General features: G+C 36.3%; 1 protein-coding gene across 6 annotated transcripts in view; it reads right to left on the bottom strand.

Annotated features, from left to right (window-relative positions):
- DEUP1 (deuterosome assembly protein 1) overlaps positions 1–19,724 on the bottom strand; it is a 47,916-nt gene that overhangs the window by 9,987 nt on the left and 18,205 nt on the right. For 2 of the 6 annotated variants that reach the window (XM_074535131.1, XM_074535132.1), the window contains exons 8-14: positions 16,156–16,310; positions 15,351–15,456; positions 13,559–13,756; positions 12,495–12,581; positions 10,441–10,551; positions 9,791–9,990; positions 3,302–3,602 (exon numbers count right to left, since the gene is read on the bottom strand). In XM_074535131.1, coding sequence (XP_074391232.1) covers positions 3,302–3,602; positions 9,791–9,990; positions 10,441–10,551; positions 12,495–12,581; positions 13,559–13,756; positions 15,351–15,456; positions 16,156–16,310 — 1,158 coding nt within the window. The remainder of the gene's footprint in view (positions 1–3,301; positions 3,603–9,790; positions 9,991–10,440; positions 10,552–12,494; positions 12,582–13,558; positions 13,757–15,350; positions 15,457–16,155; positions 16,311–19,724) is intronic. The other 4 variants (XM_074535137.1, XM_074535133.1, XM_074535134.1 and 1 more) reach the window with 4 other exon arrangements.

Here is a 19,724-nt window from a genome sequence, read left to right as displayed (position 1 = left end):
GCACCTGACAGAGATGCATATTTCTATAGAAGAAATATGTGCTAAGTATGTCTTCTCCTTAAATAAGAACTAATGGTTAAGAATTCATTCTGGATTGCTGGGGAAGAGCCATTCAGGAAATTAGCTCTCTCAAAGAGAGAGAGACAGAACTGCCTAATTAATTTGCCTAGAGGTAATCTCTCACTTGCCCCATGAGTTGTCCCAGCATTCTTGGATGGACCTTCAGCAAGGCAGCAAGAAAGCTTTAACACGTGGGATATTTTAGCATTTACTGGTCAAATCATGAGCTGCCAAATCCCAGTGTTAGAGTCTTCTCATGTTTAGCTGCTTCTACTTTCCAGGAAAGATTTTGTAGTACCAAGAGTAGAAATTGGTCTGGCTAATTTTAGTCTCACAATGACTAAATTTGGGATGTTTTGGGAGCAGTTTCCTCTAACCCTACACTGCAATACATGTTAGGCAGCAGGTGCTGTCTTAAACGCGCTTCTGCTCATATATGAAAATTAAATTTGAGATGCCTAGAAAATTGCTGAGTGACATAGGAAGATTTTTAGAGGGCCTGCGTAGCTAGGAAATAGTAATACCTAGGAGTGAGAGACATGGACTACAGCATGCCTCAGGGTAGGATCAGGACTGTCAAAATAATTCCTAATGATGTCCAGGGGTAGAATTGCCTCAACTTTTCATTGCAATTTATTTGTTAAGCGAATTCCCATACTAATGTTAGAAAATTTCCTAATGTCTAATTTAAATTTGAATTACTACAGCTTGTCTTGTTATTTCCAAGGCTTAAATCCAGAACAAACAACTGTCTATCATCTCAAGAGAAACATGAGAAACTATTTATTGGTTGATCTTTTGACTAAAAGATCAACCAATTATTTTCTGAAGTTGTTCATTTCAGGAAGAGAGCACACCCTAAAGTACTGTTTAGAGGAAAAAGTATTTCCCTAGATTTGGAAACCCTCGAAACAAGAATTTTTGGTGTTATGGGAATTTCCAGTGAATCCCAGCTGAGCTTTCTATGATTCTTTCTATACATGTCACCTCTAAGTAAGAATGTGAAAGGGCAGAGGTTGCAGTGAAACATTTACTAATCTTTGTCTGAAGATTCTTTACCAGGAGAGAGACATAAGTCACTGTCTAAAGCCCTACAGACTATTTTCTCTCTTCCCTCAATACCAAGAGTTATTTTGGTAGGTATCAGGACATCACCTGGAAATTGGATGTTTTCACTTTGTGCTACAAATATTCTTCAGAAAACTAGTGCTTGTAAGATTTTCAGAAGTTTTGAACATACTGGAGATTTCACATGGGTCCTGTGTTCTACACCCCTGAAGACCTCAGAACTCAGTCAAAGAACTCTGGTTTAACATATTGTGCATTCTCCTCCCTCTTTCTCCTCACTGGAACAGCTTTGCCTTTGAACACAGAACTCTGGAGTAACAGACTGTTGAATGATTTTTGCACTAAAGCTGTGGTTTCCAATGTCAGCCTGAGTGATCATTTAATTTCAGTGGTCTGAACTTGTACCTGCTTCAATGCCAGAGATTTGAACATAGACTCTGCATGAGAAATATCTCTTGCTTAACAGTTTTGTTATGTGTTTGCCCACACACCAGCTGGAAAGTCTTGGCATTGACCCTGGCCTGAGTGCCAGCTGGGAAATAGTTTCCCTGCAGCTTGCAGAAGTGTCTCAGAAGGGACATTTTTTCCAGGCTGTCTGGAAACAGAAGCTTTGTGATTTGATGTCTTTGTCTGACACTTCTGACAGAAAAGAGAAGAACTGGTGTATATCAGACTCATCTGGAAAAGTCCAAATGACTCTTCATGATTAGCAGTTTAAAGAGGAAAACTCTTAAGCCATAAGAAACCAGAAGCTGTTTACTTCAAGTTCCTGTGAAACATAAGAATATAAAATGGAAGTGAGGTCAAGTACCTGGGACAACATGGCTCTCAGTGTTCTCAGGCTACTGGAGAGCTGATGGACCACGGTCAGTGAAGGGCCACCCTGCAATCCCTGCTTCACAAGCACACCATCATTACAGTTCCTCCTATCACATTTTTTTCCCCCAGAACTGCTTCTTTATGTATTTAATAAAAATTATTACTGTTGTGTTATAATTCCTCTAAGAACAGAATTTTCAGACTTGAGTGCCTACCTGACTTGGGTTATGGTAACCTTTAGATAATAAAAACAGATACCACACCTCCCCTCCCAAAAACTAGTGAGGTTCTGGACTATGGAGATAGTTCTGCAGCAGCCACATCTCTGATGGCAAAGGCTGTGCATTTGTTTCTGAAGCGGACAGCAGAACCGGGGTACAACAACCACAGGTATCACAGCCTGTCAATCCCCCCAATAAATGCTGAAGTCTTCCCTCTTCTGCCTCTATAGCTTCAGCCAGAGCCCTGCAGCTGAGAATCTCTTGGTTACAAAGATCCATGCATCACAGCTGGACAGATGGAGGCCTGTAGCTCATTCCTCACTGACATTTCTAGTTTCACTGCTTACTGATAGTATGCTTTTGTGTCTTGAGGTCAGGAAAGTGCTAATTGTCAAGTGCAAAACAATAGTGGCCTGTAGTGGAGGCCTAAGGTAGAAGAGAAAATACTAATGAAGAGGTAAAATCTCAAATTTAAAGGGAGCTCTAAAGCCAAATAATTATGGAAAGATTTTCTTAAGTTGTCCTAGGCAAAGTGGGATTTGTCTCACTTGTCATGGAGGGTGATAGTCTCCAGACTATGAAGACAAAAAGAAAGAATGCTGTCCTATTCCTCTTTCACTCAAAGAAAAATAAGGATCACAGCACTTATAATTTGTTTCTTTTCAAATACAATAGCTAACATATGGAAAATAGTTGCTATGATTTTTCTGATTTCATCCATCAGTCAGAGATGTAGATCAAATAGGAACTTGATTTGTCTAGCAGCACTTAAGGCAATAAGTTTGCAGGTATTATGGAAATACACTTGAAGCAGAGTGCTCTTGTACAGGCAATACAAAGCAAAGTGCCCCAATATAGAAGCCAATAAAATGTAGAAATCTTTCTCACAGTCACATAATGGCAGGTAATTATCACCACTGTTATTATAACAGAGGTATGGCTCAGTAGGGGATGTTTAATCTCCAGAAAAACAGCATTTCTGTTAGGATAAGGTACTTATATTTTTGCTGGGCTGGCACTCTATAAATAACAATGACAACAAGAGTGATCTAATTTCTGGCTTCTCCAAGGCTGCATTTGGTCCACAGATGGATTTTTGAGAATATATGTGTTACGGGAAAATAGTTACTTACTGATAATTTGATTTCTTCCGCATTGTAAGCAGGGCTCTGAAAGCTGCCTGTTCTGGCCACTTCAGGAAATGGCCCAGGAAGGCCCAAAGGATACCCCACTGGTGGTAAGGGAGATTTAGAATCTATTTTCTTTTCATGGCCTCTGTGAAGTGGATGAGAAGATAAAGTGCTATCACTTTTTGAACCAGTGATATTGCAGTGGCCGCACAAAGCAGGAGTGCAGTGTCTGTGGTATCCACCAGCAGTGAGCACAGCAGTCTGTTGACATTCCACTTCCCATGAATCTTTATTTTGGAAGGATCTAAAAGAAAAAAAAATCTACATATGAAACCCAGTTAAAACTCTTAAGCTATCACAGCAAAGCCAAGGAATTTTCATTTTACTTGTTGACACAGTTTTGATTACTTAGCTGTTCAAACTGCTTCATGCATGAAGTTGCATGGGCACAAGATTCAGCATTACCAAATTGCAGCAATTTAGCAATTTCCACCTAGGTTACTGTAAAACTCTCAGTGTGCTTTCTGTGTCTGCTTCAGCTGTGAATTAAACCACCCTAATTTAAACCCTTTCACTGGAGTTTAGGCTGAGGAACCTTGCCTTGGTTGGTATAACTCTGGCAGAACGAGCTTAAACACAAACTCACCTCAGGTATTGAAGATGCCAGTTCTCCTTAAGTGTTTGTTACCTATCCTTTGCTAATGGCTACCATTCCTTTTGCCAGTGGAAAAGGCTATGCAAGCACCAGAGTGAATTCAGCCACACAAATAGAGGAATTAAAATGTGAACGTGCAAGAGGAGAGAAAAAACCTATTATTAGTGGTTGGATAATTAGTCAATTTTGATCTAATAGTAACTTAAACAACTATGTTCAAGTGGCTAGAATTTAGAATAAATACTTAAACAAAAATAGTACAAGAATCTTTGATTCTGCATTTTTACTGCAATGATAATTTTGCCAGTGATTTAATGGTAACACTTTGGAGATTAATAAAAAAATGATTAGATTTTTAAAATGCACTCTCTGAAAAATTGTACAATAACTTTCTTTTGTAACAATAAATGAAATCTTAAAGCTTAAAAAATTATTTTAAAGCATATTATTAGGATTTTCAAAAACTCTTGTATCTCAGTGATCAGAATTGGTGTGCAAGTACATACTTCTAATCATTTGTATTTCTGTAAAGCAAAAACTATTAGGGTTAGTAGCAACTTAAAAAAAAAGAAAGCCATATTCCTCCCATTCCCAAAATAGTTAACTGAACAATTCTGATACTGTATTGATAAAAGCAGACAATTTTGAGACTCACTTGCCCAGATGCCTGCAAAATTACACTAATTTTCAATGGCATCATTCCTTGTATTACATACCAAAACATGCAAAAAAACTTATTTCAGATTCTATTAATTTTATGTTACAGTATTTCTAGCTGAGATAAAAATTTCTATCGTATCGGTCTATGCTCATGATGAAATTTTAATCTTGGGAGGTAACTATTAAAACATAATAGCAGTTTGAACAGATTCTATCGTTGCAAATTTCCTAAAACACTCTAGTAATCTGAAATGCAGCTATAAAAGCTTTTTAAGAGCATGTTCTCTGCCACTAAAATATAATTTAATAAATATTCAAGAGTATGCAGTGCTAGTCAGTACTTTTTTTTCTTTTTAAATAAAAAGAACTTGCCAAGTGCAGGGAAAAGACAGTGTTTTCTGCAGAAAGATCACACCATCATTTTCTAGTCTTGATTTGAATATTTGGTGTTGGGAGAGAGTGGCTGTGGAGCCTTGATGGACCTGCTTTTACAGAAGCCCTTCTGCTGGTTTTTACAGGGACAGAGTTGATTTTCTTCACAGCAGTTTGTATGGGACTGTGCTTTGGATTTGTGCTGGAAACAGTGCTGGTAACACAGGGATGTTTTAGTCACTGCTGAGCAGAGCTTACACAGAGCCAAGGCCTCTTCTGCTCCTCATCCCATCCCACCAGAGGGGAGAATGGGGGTGCACAAGGAGCTGGGAGGGGACACGGCTGGGACAGCTGATCCCAGCTGACCACAGGGATATTCCAGACCATATGGGAGCAGGATCAGCAATAAAAAGCTGGGGGAAGGTTGCCTGGGCATCATGACAGGTGGTGAGCAACTGCATTGTTATCACTGGGCATCACTTGTTTCATATATTCTAATTATAGCATTATTATTATTTTATTATTGTCATTTTTATTATTACTACTACCTTATTTTTATGTCCCATTAAACTGTATTTCAACATATGAATATCAGTTTTTAAAAATTCCAATTCTTTCCTTGTGAGTGGGGGAATGAGAAAGTGACTGTGTGCTGTTTACCTGCCAGGTTAAACCACAACAGCCCTAAACCAGGAAACTGAGTATTCAGCACAGGGACTGTGCAGAACAGCTCAGAGAACTAACCAAGAAAATATTTTTTTCTCTGATTATAAAAGAAGCTGTGATTAAGATAATCTGAATGCTATGGCAATGGAAATTATATGCATTATTATATGCTGTATTACTGTTTGTTACTATAATTTTAGTTTTACTCTAATAATAATAGTATTATAATACATGCTAACATAAAACTCTCTCAGACTATTCACCAAACTTTCCAGATTTCTAAAGCACCTAAAATGTTTACCTTTGTGGATGCAGAGTTTTCTCCTTTCTCTCATGCTTTTCTTTACATATATATTCTGCTCTTTGGGCACAGGAGAATACTTTTTTTCTTTATTTTTCTCCCTATTTTAAAGTCAATTCCATCTATAGTGTGGATGAAGGGCACTGTGAAAAAAAACCTGCCATAACTGAATGGCATGAATAATAAAATCACAGGTTTTTTTTTTAAATCTCATGTTCTGACCTTTTTGGAAGTAATTTTCTCTCTAAACCCATAGTAAAGTCTGTGTGATCTGTGTTTTTTTTTTCCTGCCAGAACTGCTTCTTTATGTATTTAATAAAAATTATTACTGTTGTGTTATAATTCCTCTAAGAACAGAATTTTCAGACTTGAGTGCCTACTTGACTTGGGTTATGGTAACCTTTAGATAATCAAAACAGATACCACACCTCCCTTCCCCCCCAAAAAAGTAAAAAAATTAAAAAGGACTGATTTTTTAAAAGGAACTCCCATTCTCCCATTCCTAGTGTAATCCATAGGGTTGCTGGGGCTGCTTGGTATTTTGGAAAAACATGACACCTACATTGAGGTAATTTCACAGGGATACTGGGCCTTTACTCTGGATGGTTTCCAGTTTTTTACAGTTCTACCAGTTCATGTGCAAAATAATATCTAAGAACACAGATCTACTTTAAATACAATCTGTGCATTTGTGAAAAGCTGTCCATTTGTTAACACTACCAATGCAAATACACTATTTCTGCAGCTGAACAACTTATGCTTTTGGTGGGATTAGTCATAGAGTATTTAACATGTACACATGCCACACAAATAATATCACTGTTGACATGGTGACATAGGGGACAAGCAGTGTTCTCACAAAGGAAATTTAAACAGGATCTACTTTTCCTGACTCATACATAAAATCTGCCTGGTCCCTGTGCAGTCAATGAATTCAGTGATGCAAAAACCCCAAATCCCTTACTCAGCTTTGCTGGTTGACATAACCAGTGTTGAGAAAGAAAACTACTGATCTTTAATGGCCAGAATGTCTTCAAGAATTTGTGTTGTTGCTTTAACCTGGCAAGTATAACAGCTAGCTTGATTTTAAAATGGATAAAAAGCCTTTTCCTGAAGATTTGTGTTCACTGCTTCCACTTTATCTATTGCAGTTACTGATACAGTGGTGTGACTAAGAGTTGTATGATCTCCAAAAACCTCCTGAACACAGATACTCACTGTAAACACACATCCATTAAGTGATCCCCAGCTATCTTAGCAGGCATTAAGCCTTAGAATTTACCCTTCACTTTCCCCACATGATGGAAGTGCACTTTGGCTTGATCAGTTACTTTTTTTGTACATATTTTTATGCTAAATAAATAGCTTTTCATTTCATAACTCACAGGTACGTTTTAATTTTGGAAGAAACAAACTGAACATATCAGCTTCATCAGAGAGTTTTCTCTGACCATGCACAAATTTAAATCAACTGCATATGGTCAGGGTCTAAGTAAAGGATTGAAGTCTTGAGAGTGGGGAAAGCTTATGTAAATGGCAATTAGAAGTAAGATAATTACATACGAAAACAGTAATTAAATAAGGTGGTTATAGGTAGCATGTGGGCACAGTCCCTTTTTAGCAAAAAGATGCTATTTCTGCATATCTTACTTTCTAATCTTTAGAAATTTACTGTATAGTGAAAGAAAGAAGAAATCATTCTGCTTTTTGGATTGCCAGTATAACTTCCTGCAATTTCCCGTGTTTTCTCTAGAGGTCTCCTCCCTAAGACACGATGGTGCCCGTACCCAGGATTCCACTACTGACTGAGACACAACTGAAAATTATTGTAGAATACACACCTGCCCCTTGCACAAACACCATGTTTTCTAATTTTTTATCATATAAAAAAAGTATTTTGTGCCCTTTCTCCAGTGCCATAATTACCATGGAAACAGAACTGCAAATTAAACCAGAAATAACAGGGTTTATGCTCAGAATAAAATAAACATATCCCAGATTTTAACTTAACCAACATCAACTTCCTAGTTTATCTGCATACATCTGATTGAAAATTTAATTTTAGTTTTCTGGAAAAAATTTAGTTTTCTGAGGTAGTTTCCTGCTTGGGAACCGAGAACTTATAGTACAGAGAGGGCCCAATCATAAAAACACTGGCTGCACAGTACATGTCAAATTTGCACGTTTTAAAATCTGTGTATTTATTTATCTGAATAGCTTTACATTTAGGAATTATAATGAATGATTTAGATCCTGAAATCTAGGCTCAATATATCTGTTTCATGATATTAGCTACAATAATAATAATAATTTATATTGTGTTCAGTAGTCTGGCTGCGATTTCTGTTGTGAGAAAGGTCAAATCTCACAGGTGTCTCTCTCACAGTTTTGATTGATCTTCCAACAGCTATGAAATCACAGTCCTGCAAATTACATGCATAATTCTATTGTATCAAATATTTATGTTCTCATAAATTAAATTTCACGGTCTCTTATGTACAGCAAGTGTAAATCCTGAGAAGATAGGGAGAAAAAAAGTCTTATTTTTTCCTCACTTTAGAGGAGTTGAAGCATGAGCAAAAATGGCACTGACCAATTTAGTTCAGTTATGAGACCTACTGGTGCAGAATAATCTGTATCTTGATTTACAAGTATTTGTTTCACCAACATCTTCAACATAATTTCAAACTTCATAGGAAATCAGCCATACCTGCCACTTCCAAAGATGGGTGTATCTGTATGTATATATATTCATGCATTCTGTATATGCATATATATATACATATATCTATTTATTTTTATATACACATGAATGCTATCTCCAACACAAAACAACACTCTTTAAAAAGAAATTTTAGGCTATGGAGCTACATTTACTGGGATGCTGCTCTATTTTGCAGAAAGAAAATATTTTTAAATTTTGCCAAAACCTAAATGTTTGAGTTTGAAATCTTAACATGTTCAATTTTGGCTCCAACTATTTCAGCTTTACTTCACAGAACTATTTCATGTTAGTGCTATCAGGTCAGTTCTTTATTACAAATAATCAGTATATTTAGCTTCCTATTAATTTTATTTTCCTGTACTGTGAAATATTGTTTAGCAGGGTGTTGTTTTTTTTTTTTTTTTTGTTTTAATTGCAATGGCATGATTATAATATGTTTGAAGGTAATTCATTGGCTCACTGAATACAGGTAAATAAGAAGAAGTCATCACTACAATGCTTTCTATGAGTCTGAATATTCTCATTATTTTTCCCTAACAAGGAGTTTATTGTAGTAATGACTTACTCAGAGCATCTGAAATTACGTTTCAGTTCAAAATCAGGTCACCCAAGAACACTGAAACCAGACAAGGCATTAAAATCCATTTAATGAAACTTCCAACAAATGAAACTGGAGGACACAAAGCTTTTCAGCAGGGCCTATAGTTCAAACTGCTTATTAAGAAAACCTCCTGTCGAGAAGTTTACGCTCATGTTGATTTTTCTAGCCTTTCCTTGTCTTGTGTTTATTTGGTAGTAAAAAATACAGTTTGTTCCATCTTGCAAAACCTGGAACTGAGAATAGCTTGAGCAGCACATAAAAAGTTTTAAAGTTTCATGTGATAAATACTAAAACAGATATTAAACATTTCTGGGACTTCATTTACTGCCAATTTCCATTAGCCATGCAGAAAAATGCAGGAAGCCCTTACAAACATACTAACTAGATCTGATAGTTATGTTGGTGGGAGTTCTCAATGAACAGAAACAGCAAAAAACTTGACAGTTTGGCCCAGTCAGACCTTCCAAAACACTTACAAGAAGTTTCATAAATGTGTACAATCTAAATATTACCTCTCTTCCTTTTCTTGCATCTTTGAATGGGTTTGGCAGCTGTGCTCTGTTTCTCTGCATGCATCCATGCAACTCAGTATACATGTTCCTGTGTCATTTTGTGGTTTAACAAGGCTATTTTGTAGTCTTAAATTCTCATGCTTCATTTTGTGAACAGAAGCTGTGAAATTTCCATGTTCTTTGCTACATAAATCTATACACTGTGAAAGGAGATAATACCATCATTAAGTAGTTATTTTTTCCACAGTAAATGGGTATATTTTTAACAAGCAAACACAAAACAATGTTCTATGCTAAAGAAAAGACCTAGCTACCATATATAATCATGCAACATTTAGGGCAAACCAAGAGAATTGCCTCCAGAAAAAAAAAATCACAGTAGATAAATAGAAAAGAAGGGATAACAGCCTCTACAACACAATAAAACAAATTAAAATTTCTCAGCAAACATGCATTCAAAATATTATTGTTGTAAATTTATCACTAGCTTTGTAAAACTGATGACATTAACAGCTATAGCTGCAGACTCTACTGCTCCCTCCAGTAACAATTCCTCCAAAAATAACAAGCAAAATTATAGGAGTTCATTACTACACTAGACACAGAGTATGTGTACAGGCACAATTTAATATGTGTGTTGAGACAGTCACCTTCAGTTTCAGAAGCAGTGAGTAAAGCCACATCAGCCCAGTGCTCTCTGTCCTTGTCACTAAACCCGGCTGCCCAGCTGGGTTAGTCCACACGGTGTGCAAGGCAGAATACTGAAAGTGCAAGCCACAGGTGCATTGTGATCAGGGGCTGAAGACCCCCATCCACCAGGATATCAAGAAGGGAAGATGGAGATTAGCTCTGGAAGTTGTCTAGCCAGGCTACTCTGTTCCTTTTTTCCTATCACTTAATCCACAAAGCCTGTGCTGCACGCCTGAGCCAGCTATTTTGGAACTATCTCTCTGCAGAGTACTGCACTGCATTGTGTAATATATTTGCAATAACAGTATGCTGTCATCACCAGGAAATTTTCAAACGGTTTATCAGATTACATACAAAAGACTAAAACCCCTCGCATTTCATTAACTTGTGCTTTCATATATTCCTAGATCTACCTTATTCTCTGGGAACTCAGTAACTCTTCACAGATTTGGTTCTTTGTACACTGCTGGCACAACTGTGTTCCTGCATTTGAAAGCTTGTCTATTCCTTGCACTGATTTGATGCCATCTCTTCCTGTGAGCCTTGCCTTCCTCAGTTTTAGGGTGAATTTATGAGCCAAGCTGGCATGGAAATGCCAGAAGGTATAATAAAATTTAATATTTTGTGCAACTATGGGGGAGCAGGGGTTCAGCTATGTCTCACAAGTGGGAGGAGTGGCAGAACCGAGGGAGAAGGAGAGCACTAAGTCATCCCACCACTAATAGCTCTAGAATCAGCAGTAAAGTTATAATGGCATGAAACCCAAAACTGAGCTGGCCCAGCTACATTGCTTTTGACATCTCAACCCTGACAGTAACTCTGCCTGATGATGCATTACACCATACTGACTTAGGCTGGCACTGGTCTGAGAGGTCTGTGTAGTGCTGCACTGTACAGCACAAACATGTCCATAAAAATCTCTCCAATCCCTGAAATCTTAATATCAAATACACCACAATCTAACATTTAGATCCTCACAGTACATTAGTAAAGCAGCAAAGAATTTTTAAGTCCACAAATCTACTGAAACATGTATTGGCCTTGGTATGCGTAGTAACTTGATTTTACTGTTAAAATATAACAAACATGTGATGTCTCCAAGGACCCTTGTCAGACAGCTCTTCTCAATCTTCAAGAAAAGTGTCACTGCAGAGAAGAGTTAGACATGCACACACACACATCCATCTGTGCTTCCACAATAATAAATCAAATATACACACACAGATACCCATAATAGTGTGTATGTATGTGTAGGTAAGACATCACTGATGGACATCCATGCTGTTTTAAGGGTGTGGGTAAATGTAACATTCTTTCATGACAATTCACAGGCTACAAATCCCCCCCAAATGTATTTATATCAGTATTTCCAAACAACATTCCAGTGGGATTTTTTTTAGTGATACAGTAACTGCAGATGTTCTGTAAGAAGGGGATCTTCTGAAGCTTTTTGTGGAAAACTGCCTATATACTCTTTATTATACCTTCACAAACCATAGTTCTAGATAATCTTATGGCACACTTTTTATCAATTAAATTTTAAAGCCCTGCTGTTTGGAGAGATATAAATACTAGACTCTGAAAATAAGCTGGGTGGGAGCAAAATGTGTCAGTTTTTTACACTGCTATTTAAATACCATGTGAACAAAGGGGTAAGATATTAAAAAAGGGGCATATTTTTGTCTGTGAGAATGATGACTGTTTAAACTTAAATAAGTGGTATCACTTACAAAAAAAAGAAGCTCCCGGAAATTGTTTAATGTCTAGACAATTACTGAAAAATTTAACTTACTTGTAGTTTAATACAATTAAGGTAAAAATTACTCCTAGCTATACTCATCTTCAGCCTGTGTGTGAATACCACCTGGTTTTGATTATGTTGCATACCTGATATTTATTTTTTTTTATTTAATGTATGCAAGCCAGAAATCTCTAAATCTGCCATGATCTTAATCTGCATTTACAATAAATATAAGCAACTATTCCACATACTTCAGAGATTATAAAAATTTACCATGCAACTTTCACATTCCTGGTTTTCCATCATTTCTTTTAGATGTGTGTTTTCAGATTTGATAACTTGGTAATGGAATTCCAACAACTAGGAAAAGATTAAGATCTTAGTTAAATACAAGAATATTACTCTCAACTGAAATAACACTGAGTATAGATATATTTAAGCTTAATTTTACAAAATGTGCATTAGTAACTACAAAACTTACTATAATATTTTCAAATCTAACAATATCAAAGTAGGAAGAAGTATTAAACCATCTATAAAAGAATACAATACCTCTGAATTTATTTACCTTTTTGAAAGAAGTAATGACTTAGCAAAACAAGCTCACATGCAGTTACTACATAGAAAGAGGACAGATTTTACAGGCCATTGAAACTAGATGAAATCCTATTCACGACATCTAGGAATCATATCTATTCTTTTATTGATACAGAAATATCTGGTAAAGAGTGCCACACAAGAGGAGATATCTCTCATTTTCCCCAAACACTAACTTTACTATTGTCAAAAGTATTACTTCAATCACAGTTTTCCACATGTAGTGACCCTCTCAGAAAACACAGAGATACCCAGAAACCTCTAATACTGATGATTCTTTTGTTTTATAAACTAAGTAATGAAGCTGACAATTTTTTTTAAAACAAAAATTTTTCATTGAAATCCCCACTAGTATCTTACAGTTTCCAGCTATAAAATTACTAGAATTTTCTATGCAGATTTGTACCATTCTTCAAAAAGCTTTGGAAAACACTGAAAAACCAGAAACTTAAAGCATATGTAATAACAACAAACTGGAAGTTTTCAAGATCTTTTGCATGTTAAAATGACAACTAGATATGATGGTCAGAATGAATTTCTATTTGGAGGTATAGTTGACATTTACTGGTGATTTCTTGTTCCAGCATCAATTTGGCTGCTTTTGTAATACTTCACAGATATTACAGCACCACTGATAAAAACTACAGCAAGAAATGGGATGTCTTTTTTTCCACAGATAATAAATGTCATTATCAATAGTGGAGTAAAATGATGTGGGCTGCTTTTGCCTACTTGCATACCTGCTGTTTTGTTAACAATTTGTGTTTTGTCTCTAATTCCATTTTTAACTGTCTTTCCAGAAGAGTAGCTTTCTCCATGATAGTTGCTATAGTGATCTCCTTCTGATGAAGCTCCTCTGTCAGATCAGAGATTTCTGTCTTCATTCTTTCCTGCTCAGAGCAATGGGACTGCTCCTCTCGATAAACATGGTTTCTTATCTGTAGAAAATACATTTCAAAAAGAAAAAATGCTGTGCAGTAAATACGATTGCATCATTTGCTACTTATCAGTGACTTTTTCTGCTGTTGCTTCCAAGACACCAACTCTTCTAACTGAACAAGAGATTCTGAAATTGTAAAATAAAATGTCTTTGGAAGTCAGTGCCCAGAGCTTTGTTTATTTTACATATTTTCTCACTTCTCTTGTACATTAATTTGCTATTTAATATTAGAAATGAACAAAGTACAATACACTTCAGTTAACCTTTTAAAAGAAAGTAATAAAAATCATGTATAGAATTAGAATTCATGGTAAAGAATACCCAGGAAAATATCCATTCAATAAATTTAAGTATGATTTAGTTATAATGCACTTAAGTTTTGAAAAAGTTTGATGAAGCTTAAATTAACTTAGAAGCAACATAAATCAATCAATCTAGAGGTTCTTTAATAAGAAACTATGTTAGAAATAAAGGGGATAGATGGAAAATCATTTTATGAGAATTTTTCCTGCCATTATACATAAAAATTTAGGGTGAAACTTTCTTCAATACTTCCTGTGCAGAGTTCTGCAAAGTATCAACACAAAAATTGTTTTCCTAATCTTTCTACTATAACCAACAATTTAGTACTGACAGGTTTTTTTATTGTATAAGAAACAGAACAACAAAACCCAGCACAGCAACCTTTGAAAACATTTTACCAACTTTTTGCAGTACTATACACAATGAGTAACAGATTGCATTCCGATTTTATTTATGCAAACAGCACAGAAATATTAGAATTAAAAAAAAATAGATAAAGATGCAAAAAACCTAAGAGCTAGATCATGACTGTCATGCCAAAACTGATGAACCCAAGTCAGATGCATCCAAACAGTGACATTCTAAACCCACTTGGTAAGCATTCCTGTAATTTGCTATAGGTGGCAGAGTGATTGGACCCTTCCAATCTAACAATTCTGTGATTTTGCTACTTGGCAAAACCACAACATGCATGTTGTTTTGTAGGATGAGTTCTGAGCATCCTCTACTTCCAAAGTATTTCAGCCTGCCAAGCCAAACCCTGCTCCACAGTGCCATGCCACTGCTGCTCGCTCACAGCCCCTCTGAAACGTGCAATGCAATGTGATGCACAGCTCCAAGGAGAGAGCTCTGCCCTACACCGTGCAGCAGGTACCTGGGTTAGCTCAGCCCTGTGTGAGCACCTGCCACAGCGACTTGTATCAGCTGATCTGTTTGCATATCCCACCTCTGAGACCACCTACAAATTACAGCTTAGCTCTACAGGTCACCAATTAATCGGAGCTTTGGAGGCTTTCTTAGTTGCATGTTATCTGAACCACAATAATGTGTAGGCATGGTCTCTCCCATTATTTCAATGGAGTAGCTAGGCACAGAAGCAGAATGTCAGTTTCACAGCTACACAACTAAATGCAACCATATATGAAATCTTTTTCATATGAAAAACTTCAAGCTCTCCAGTACCAACAATGCATCCTCCTGCTCTCTACAGTACATGCACGTACCCTAGCTCAGTACCCCCTCCTAAAAATCCTATACTGCAGTTAAGATCTGGAAATTATATGAAATACCTTGTTCAGCTCTTCTTCTTGGCATTCGTGACTTTCTGCAAATAGCAATAACTCAGGGTTTTTATTTTCTAGTTGCTCAGTAAGCTGAACATGAGATGATTGATGCCTTTAAGTAAGAAATACACAAAACATGAAACAACCAGAACATTCAATACTCTTCACCTTGTAGTATCCTCTCCACAGTGTAAAACTGTAGAACATCTGCTTGCTGATGAAAAAAATACCCCCAAACATAACCAACATTTGGCCTACACCAGGCTGGATTTTGGGAGATGTCTAGGAATCAAGGACAATACAACTACGTGCAGAGAGACTCCTGAAAACTCTTACAGACTGGTATTTCATATAATTTGAAATGGCTACAGCAGATTAGATAAGCCATAAAACCATTATGATTTTATTAAAAGGAAGTTAGGGAGATCTCAACTGCATTGTTTCCAAGTGTTTTAATGCTGAGAAAACGAAAGACTGTAAAGATATAGGTAGAAATATCTGTAATGCTGGGAAAACGAAAGACTGTAAAAATATAGGTAGAAATATCTGAAATGCATTGATTTGTAAAAATCTAGGTATCATTAAATCTTTTTAACAGAGCCTGCATCTGCCTGAAATTGTCTGTTATAATTGTCAATGAATTTCTATTGCCTGAAATTGTCTGATATAATTGTCAATGAAAACATCCAGTTTAAAATTCAGAAGCTGACATCTGAATACAGAGTATCTTTTCAAAGAGACTTAATTTAAAACAAATGTAGGAAAAAAGTCATTAGCTCAGAACTACTTGTTAATTTAAATAGGTCTTCACCCTCCATACTTTATTTGAATTTCCTGTATATCTTTATACTCTTTGATTTTCAATAATTCTGTATACAGCTTTTGGCATTCCAGTTGTATCCTTCTCCAGAGACCATCCCTTGAGTGAAGCTCATTTCTCATGTCTGAGATGTCTGCCTCCATGTTCTAAAGAAACAAGCAAACACACAAACAGTTAAATTAAATTAAATTAGACAGCTCAAAATGCTGGTTTTTAATACATCATATTCAATACCTGTACATACATGATATTAATTTCAGAAAAACATATTGCTTCCATGTCAGTTCCTCTCATCTAAAAATCAGATTCTGAATATTCTTTAGCCCCTGCAATGTTCCAATGAATCTGCTTCTAAAATTATCATCGGAAACATAATTCAGAAGTTATTTATTGTACTAAATGCATCAAAAATATATAGCTTGGTTGTTTTAGCAGGTTCTGCATCCTGGAACATGTTTCACATGCCAGAATTGGTCCTATAAGTGGCTTCCATTCTTCATTTCCAAATTTATAAACTTTAGAAACTACAAGGCTGCACAAATCTTCTTAAAAACTAGCTCCATCTGCATGGAGTTAATTGCTTATTTAAATGAACATCACAAAATTTTCAAACAATCAAAAAAAAGATTTTTCTTAGGGACTTGACAAACCTTATTCTGTTTTATCTTTTATTTCTGATTGATCGTGTGTTAGACAACCTGAAGACACATGTTAGACACCTGAAGGCATGATAAAACATGAATTCCAAAAAATACCAGAATTTCACAAAAATATACTGAAAACATACTAAGTATAAGAAATTGGAAATATAACCCACAAATAACAAAAGTAACAATAACAATCAGTGCTTGCAATAGTAATATCCGGAGAATATGTATTGCTTCTCACCTAAGATTCTAAAGCATGTTTCAGATTAAAAAAAAAAAAATTATTCTAAGGATACTGATCCTTTACCTTTCAAACTATTACACTAAAAACATTCACATTTTTCATAATTTCTTCATTTTATTTCAACATAGCTTCCATCTTTAAGAGCAAAAATAAAGCCTTTAAAATTTCAAAAGAGAAGTGGATTCCAGGAACTGCACTGCAAGGAGGAACTTCAAAGGTTTATTTCCCCTAGAGGCTCCTATGAGAATGACCCTCCTCCCAAGAAGTCAGTGGTCTTCCTCAGGCTGAAAGGGCTGCTGAAGACAGATATTGAAGTGCTTTTGCATTTCTTTGAGGTTTTTTTTTTTTTTTGGGAGGGCTGCATATATGGACTCATTAATCGTATCCTTTGTTACATTAAGACCAAGAGCGCTTTTTGAAACACCAAAATGCAATTCTGGGTATATTCAAGTGAAATAAAGCTTAATAAACTGTTAAAGTTGTTGGTAAGACTTGCTTATTCTCTTCATGACTCCAACATTCAAGAAACAGCCACAATTGCTTTATAACACATGAACTTGGGAGATGGTTACCCATCTGACTTCATTCTAGGGTGGATAAGGGAAATGAATTCCACACAATTGTGTGGCAGAAGTCATATTTTCTGTGACAGACTGCAGTCAGCACACATATTTACATAAATTTTATTTTCCTGTGAATTAAAATAGTAGCAGGAACAACAGTAGTCACAGGAGCAGCTGCAATAATAATTGAAACAGAACTTCAGGTCAAGAGTTTCACAGTTTCAAATATCAGTTAAAAAAAATTAAATATGCATCACTTATTATTTTAGAAAACATCTACTGCATCTGGTTAAAATTAAAATTGATTTTGAAGCAGAAAACTTTAGTATTTGTTTAGAAAATATCTCATATAGTGAGTCTATTTCAAGTTGAAAAAATAATTAAATCTTTTCTTTCCTTCTGTGAAAAGTTTTGCTTCTACTAGCTTGCCAATCAAAACAAAGTCCCAAAAATTTCCTGATCAGCTCTTGTTCTGATTCTTCTCAAAGCTGTTTGTGGTGGGCTGACCCTGACTGGATGCCAGGTACCCACCACAGCCACACTGTCACTGCCTTTCCCAGCAGGACAGGGCAGAGAAGCAAGAGAAATGCTCTTTGTTTGTTTCTGGAGAGAATGACAGGGAGAGATCACTCACCAGTCACTGCCAAGGGAGAACAGACTCACCTCAGAGAAATTAACTTATTCCTAATCAAATTAGACCGGGTTAATGAGAAATAAAAACTAAATCTTAGAACACCTTCTCCTCATGTCTCCTTTCTTCCCAGGCTCACCTTCACTCCTCAGTTCTCTACCTCATCCCCTCCAGTGCTCTGTCAGACATGGGGGAAGCTTCTAGTACCTTCTCACAGAGGCCATCCCTGGAGTGCCCCCATTACCAAACCCAATACACTATTCAACCTTTGAAATATAATTATATGGTGTATTTTTACATAAATTAGTATCCAGAAGCTGACTTAATGCTGACTTTTCAAGAACCAAGACCCTTGTGTGACATTTTCAGGTTACCTCTCATGTTATGCCTGCAGATAAGTTTTTCAGATAATTCACAGGGTAGAGAAACAGACTGCAGTCTCCATTTAGATCTTTTAAACTTTGCGTTTTCTGTAAAGTCAACAAACTGCTCTTCCATACATTTCACTTTATTATTTGCTAATTAATAGTACAAGTGAAACAATTAGAAGCACACTGAAATGATCATAGGCATAAAGGAATATATGAGGCTCAATGTTTCTTGTTTTCATTGCCATCAGAGTTCTCCAGACCAATATTTCCATCTACTCCTTCCTCTGCTACCTGTATCATATCCAACAATTGCCATCCTCCACCTAATTCTCCTTCACATAAACCCGCTTACTTTTTCTGGCTGACAACGGGCCTTGTAATTTCTTCTTTCTCATACAGGCATTCCTAAAAAATATTTTCCCTGAGCTACTCCTTTTCATCAAACATTGACATCAGTGTTTCCCTTATGCAGCTATTTCCAAATGCAGCTTTTCTAACTAACATAACAGCATTCCACACCACCAACACAGTTATTCTGCAACTTTCTGCCCTTCAGATGACACTGTTATGTACATCCAGCTCCACTTCTACTTAAAGTGTTTTCAAGCTTCCTACAGCTCCTGAACTCTCTTGAACACATGATTCCAAAATTCCTCCTGCTTGAAGATTTTCTCCAAGGTGATGGGACAATCTCTCCACCATACAGCTTGTATCCACTTACTCCGACTGCCATGATTTGTTCCACTGCATATTCTAGTCCCACTGATGGCAGCCTTGATGGCAGCCTTTGTTACAGGCCCCAAAACAGAAGTTTTGCTTGCACACTGATAAGTTGTGCACAGGCAAAAGACTCAATGAACTAATGTGCAAATGGCATGTATAAACTTGGCTCTTCTGAACAATACAATCTGAAATTAACCTCTGCCACATATATGCTAATTCCTATAAAGTATATTGCATATGCTGTTAGCACTCTGTGAGACTATCTGTAAACAGAAACAAATCTTTCTCCAAAAAGACTTGAAGTTACTATATACCATTCAGTATATTACTGAACCTAGAAGTGCTTAAATAAATAAGCAAAAGCATAACTGATATATGTCA

Source organism: Zonotrichia albicollis, chromosome 2, assembly GCF_047830755.1.
Source record: "Zonotrichia albicollis isolate bZonAlb1 chromosome 2, bZonAlb1.hap1, whole genome shotgun sequence".
Classification (NCBI taxonomy): domain Eukaryota; kingdom Metazoa; phylum Chordata; class Aves; order Passeriformes; family Passerellidae; genus Zonotrichia; species Zonotrichia albicollis.
The sequence above is the reverse complement of the archived record's forward strand: the minus strand, read 5'-3'. Positions and strand labels throughout refer to the sequence as shown.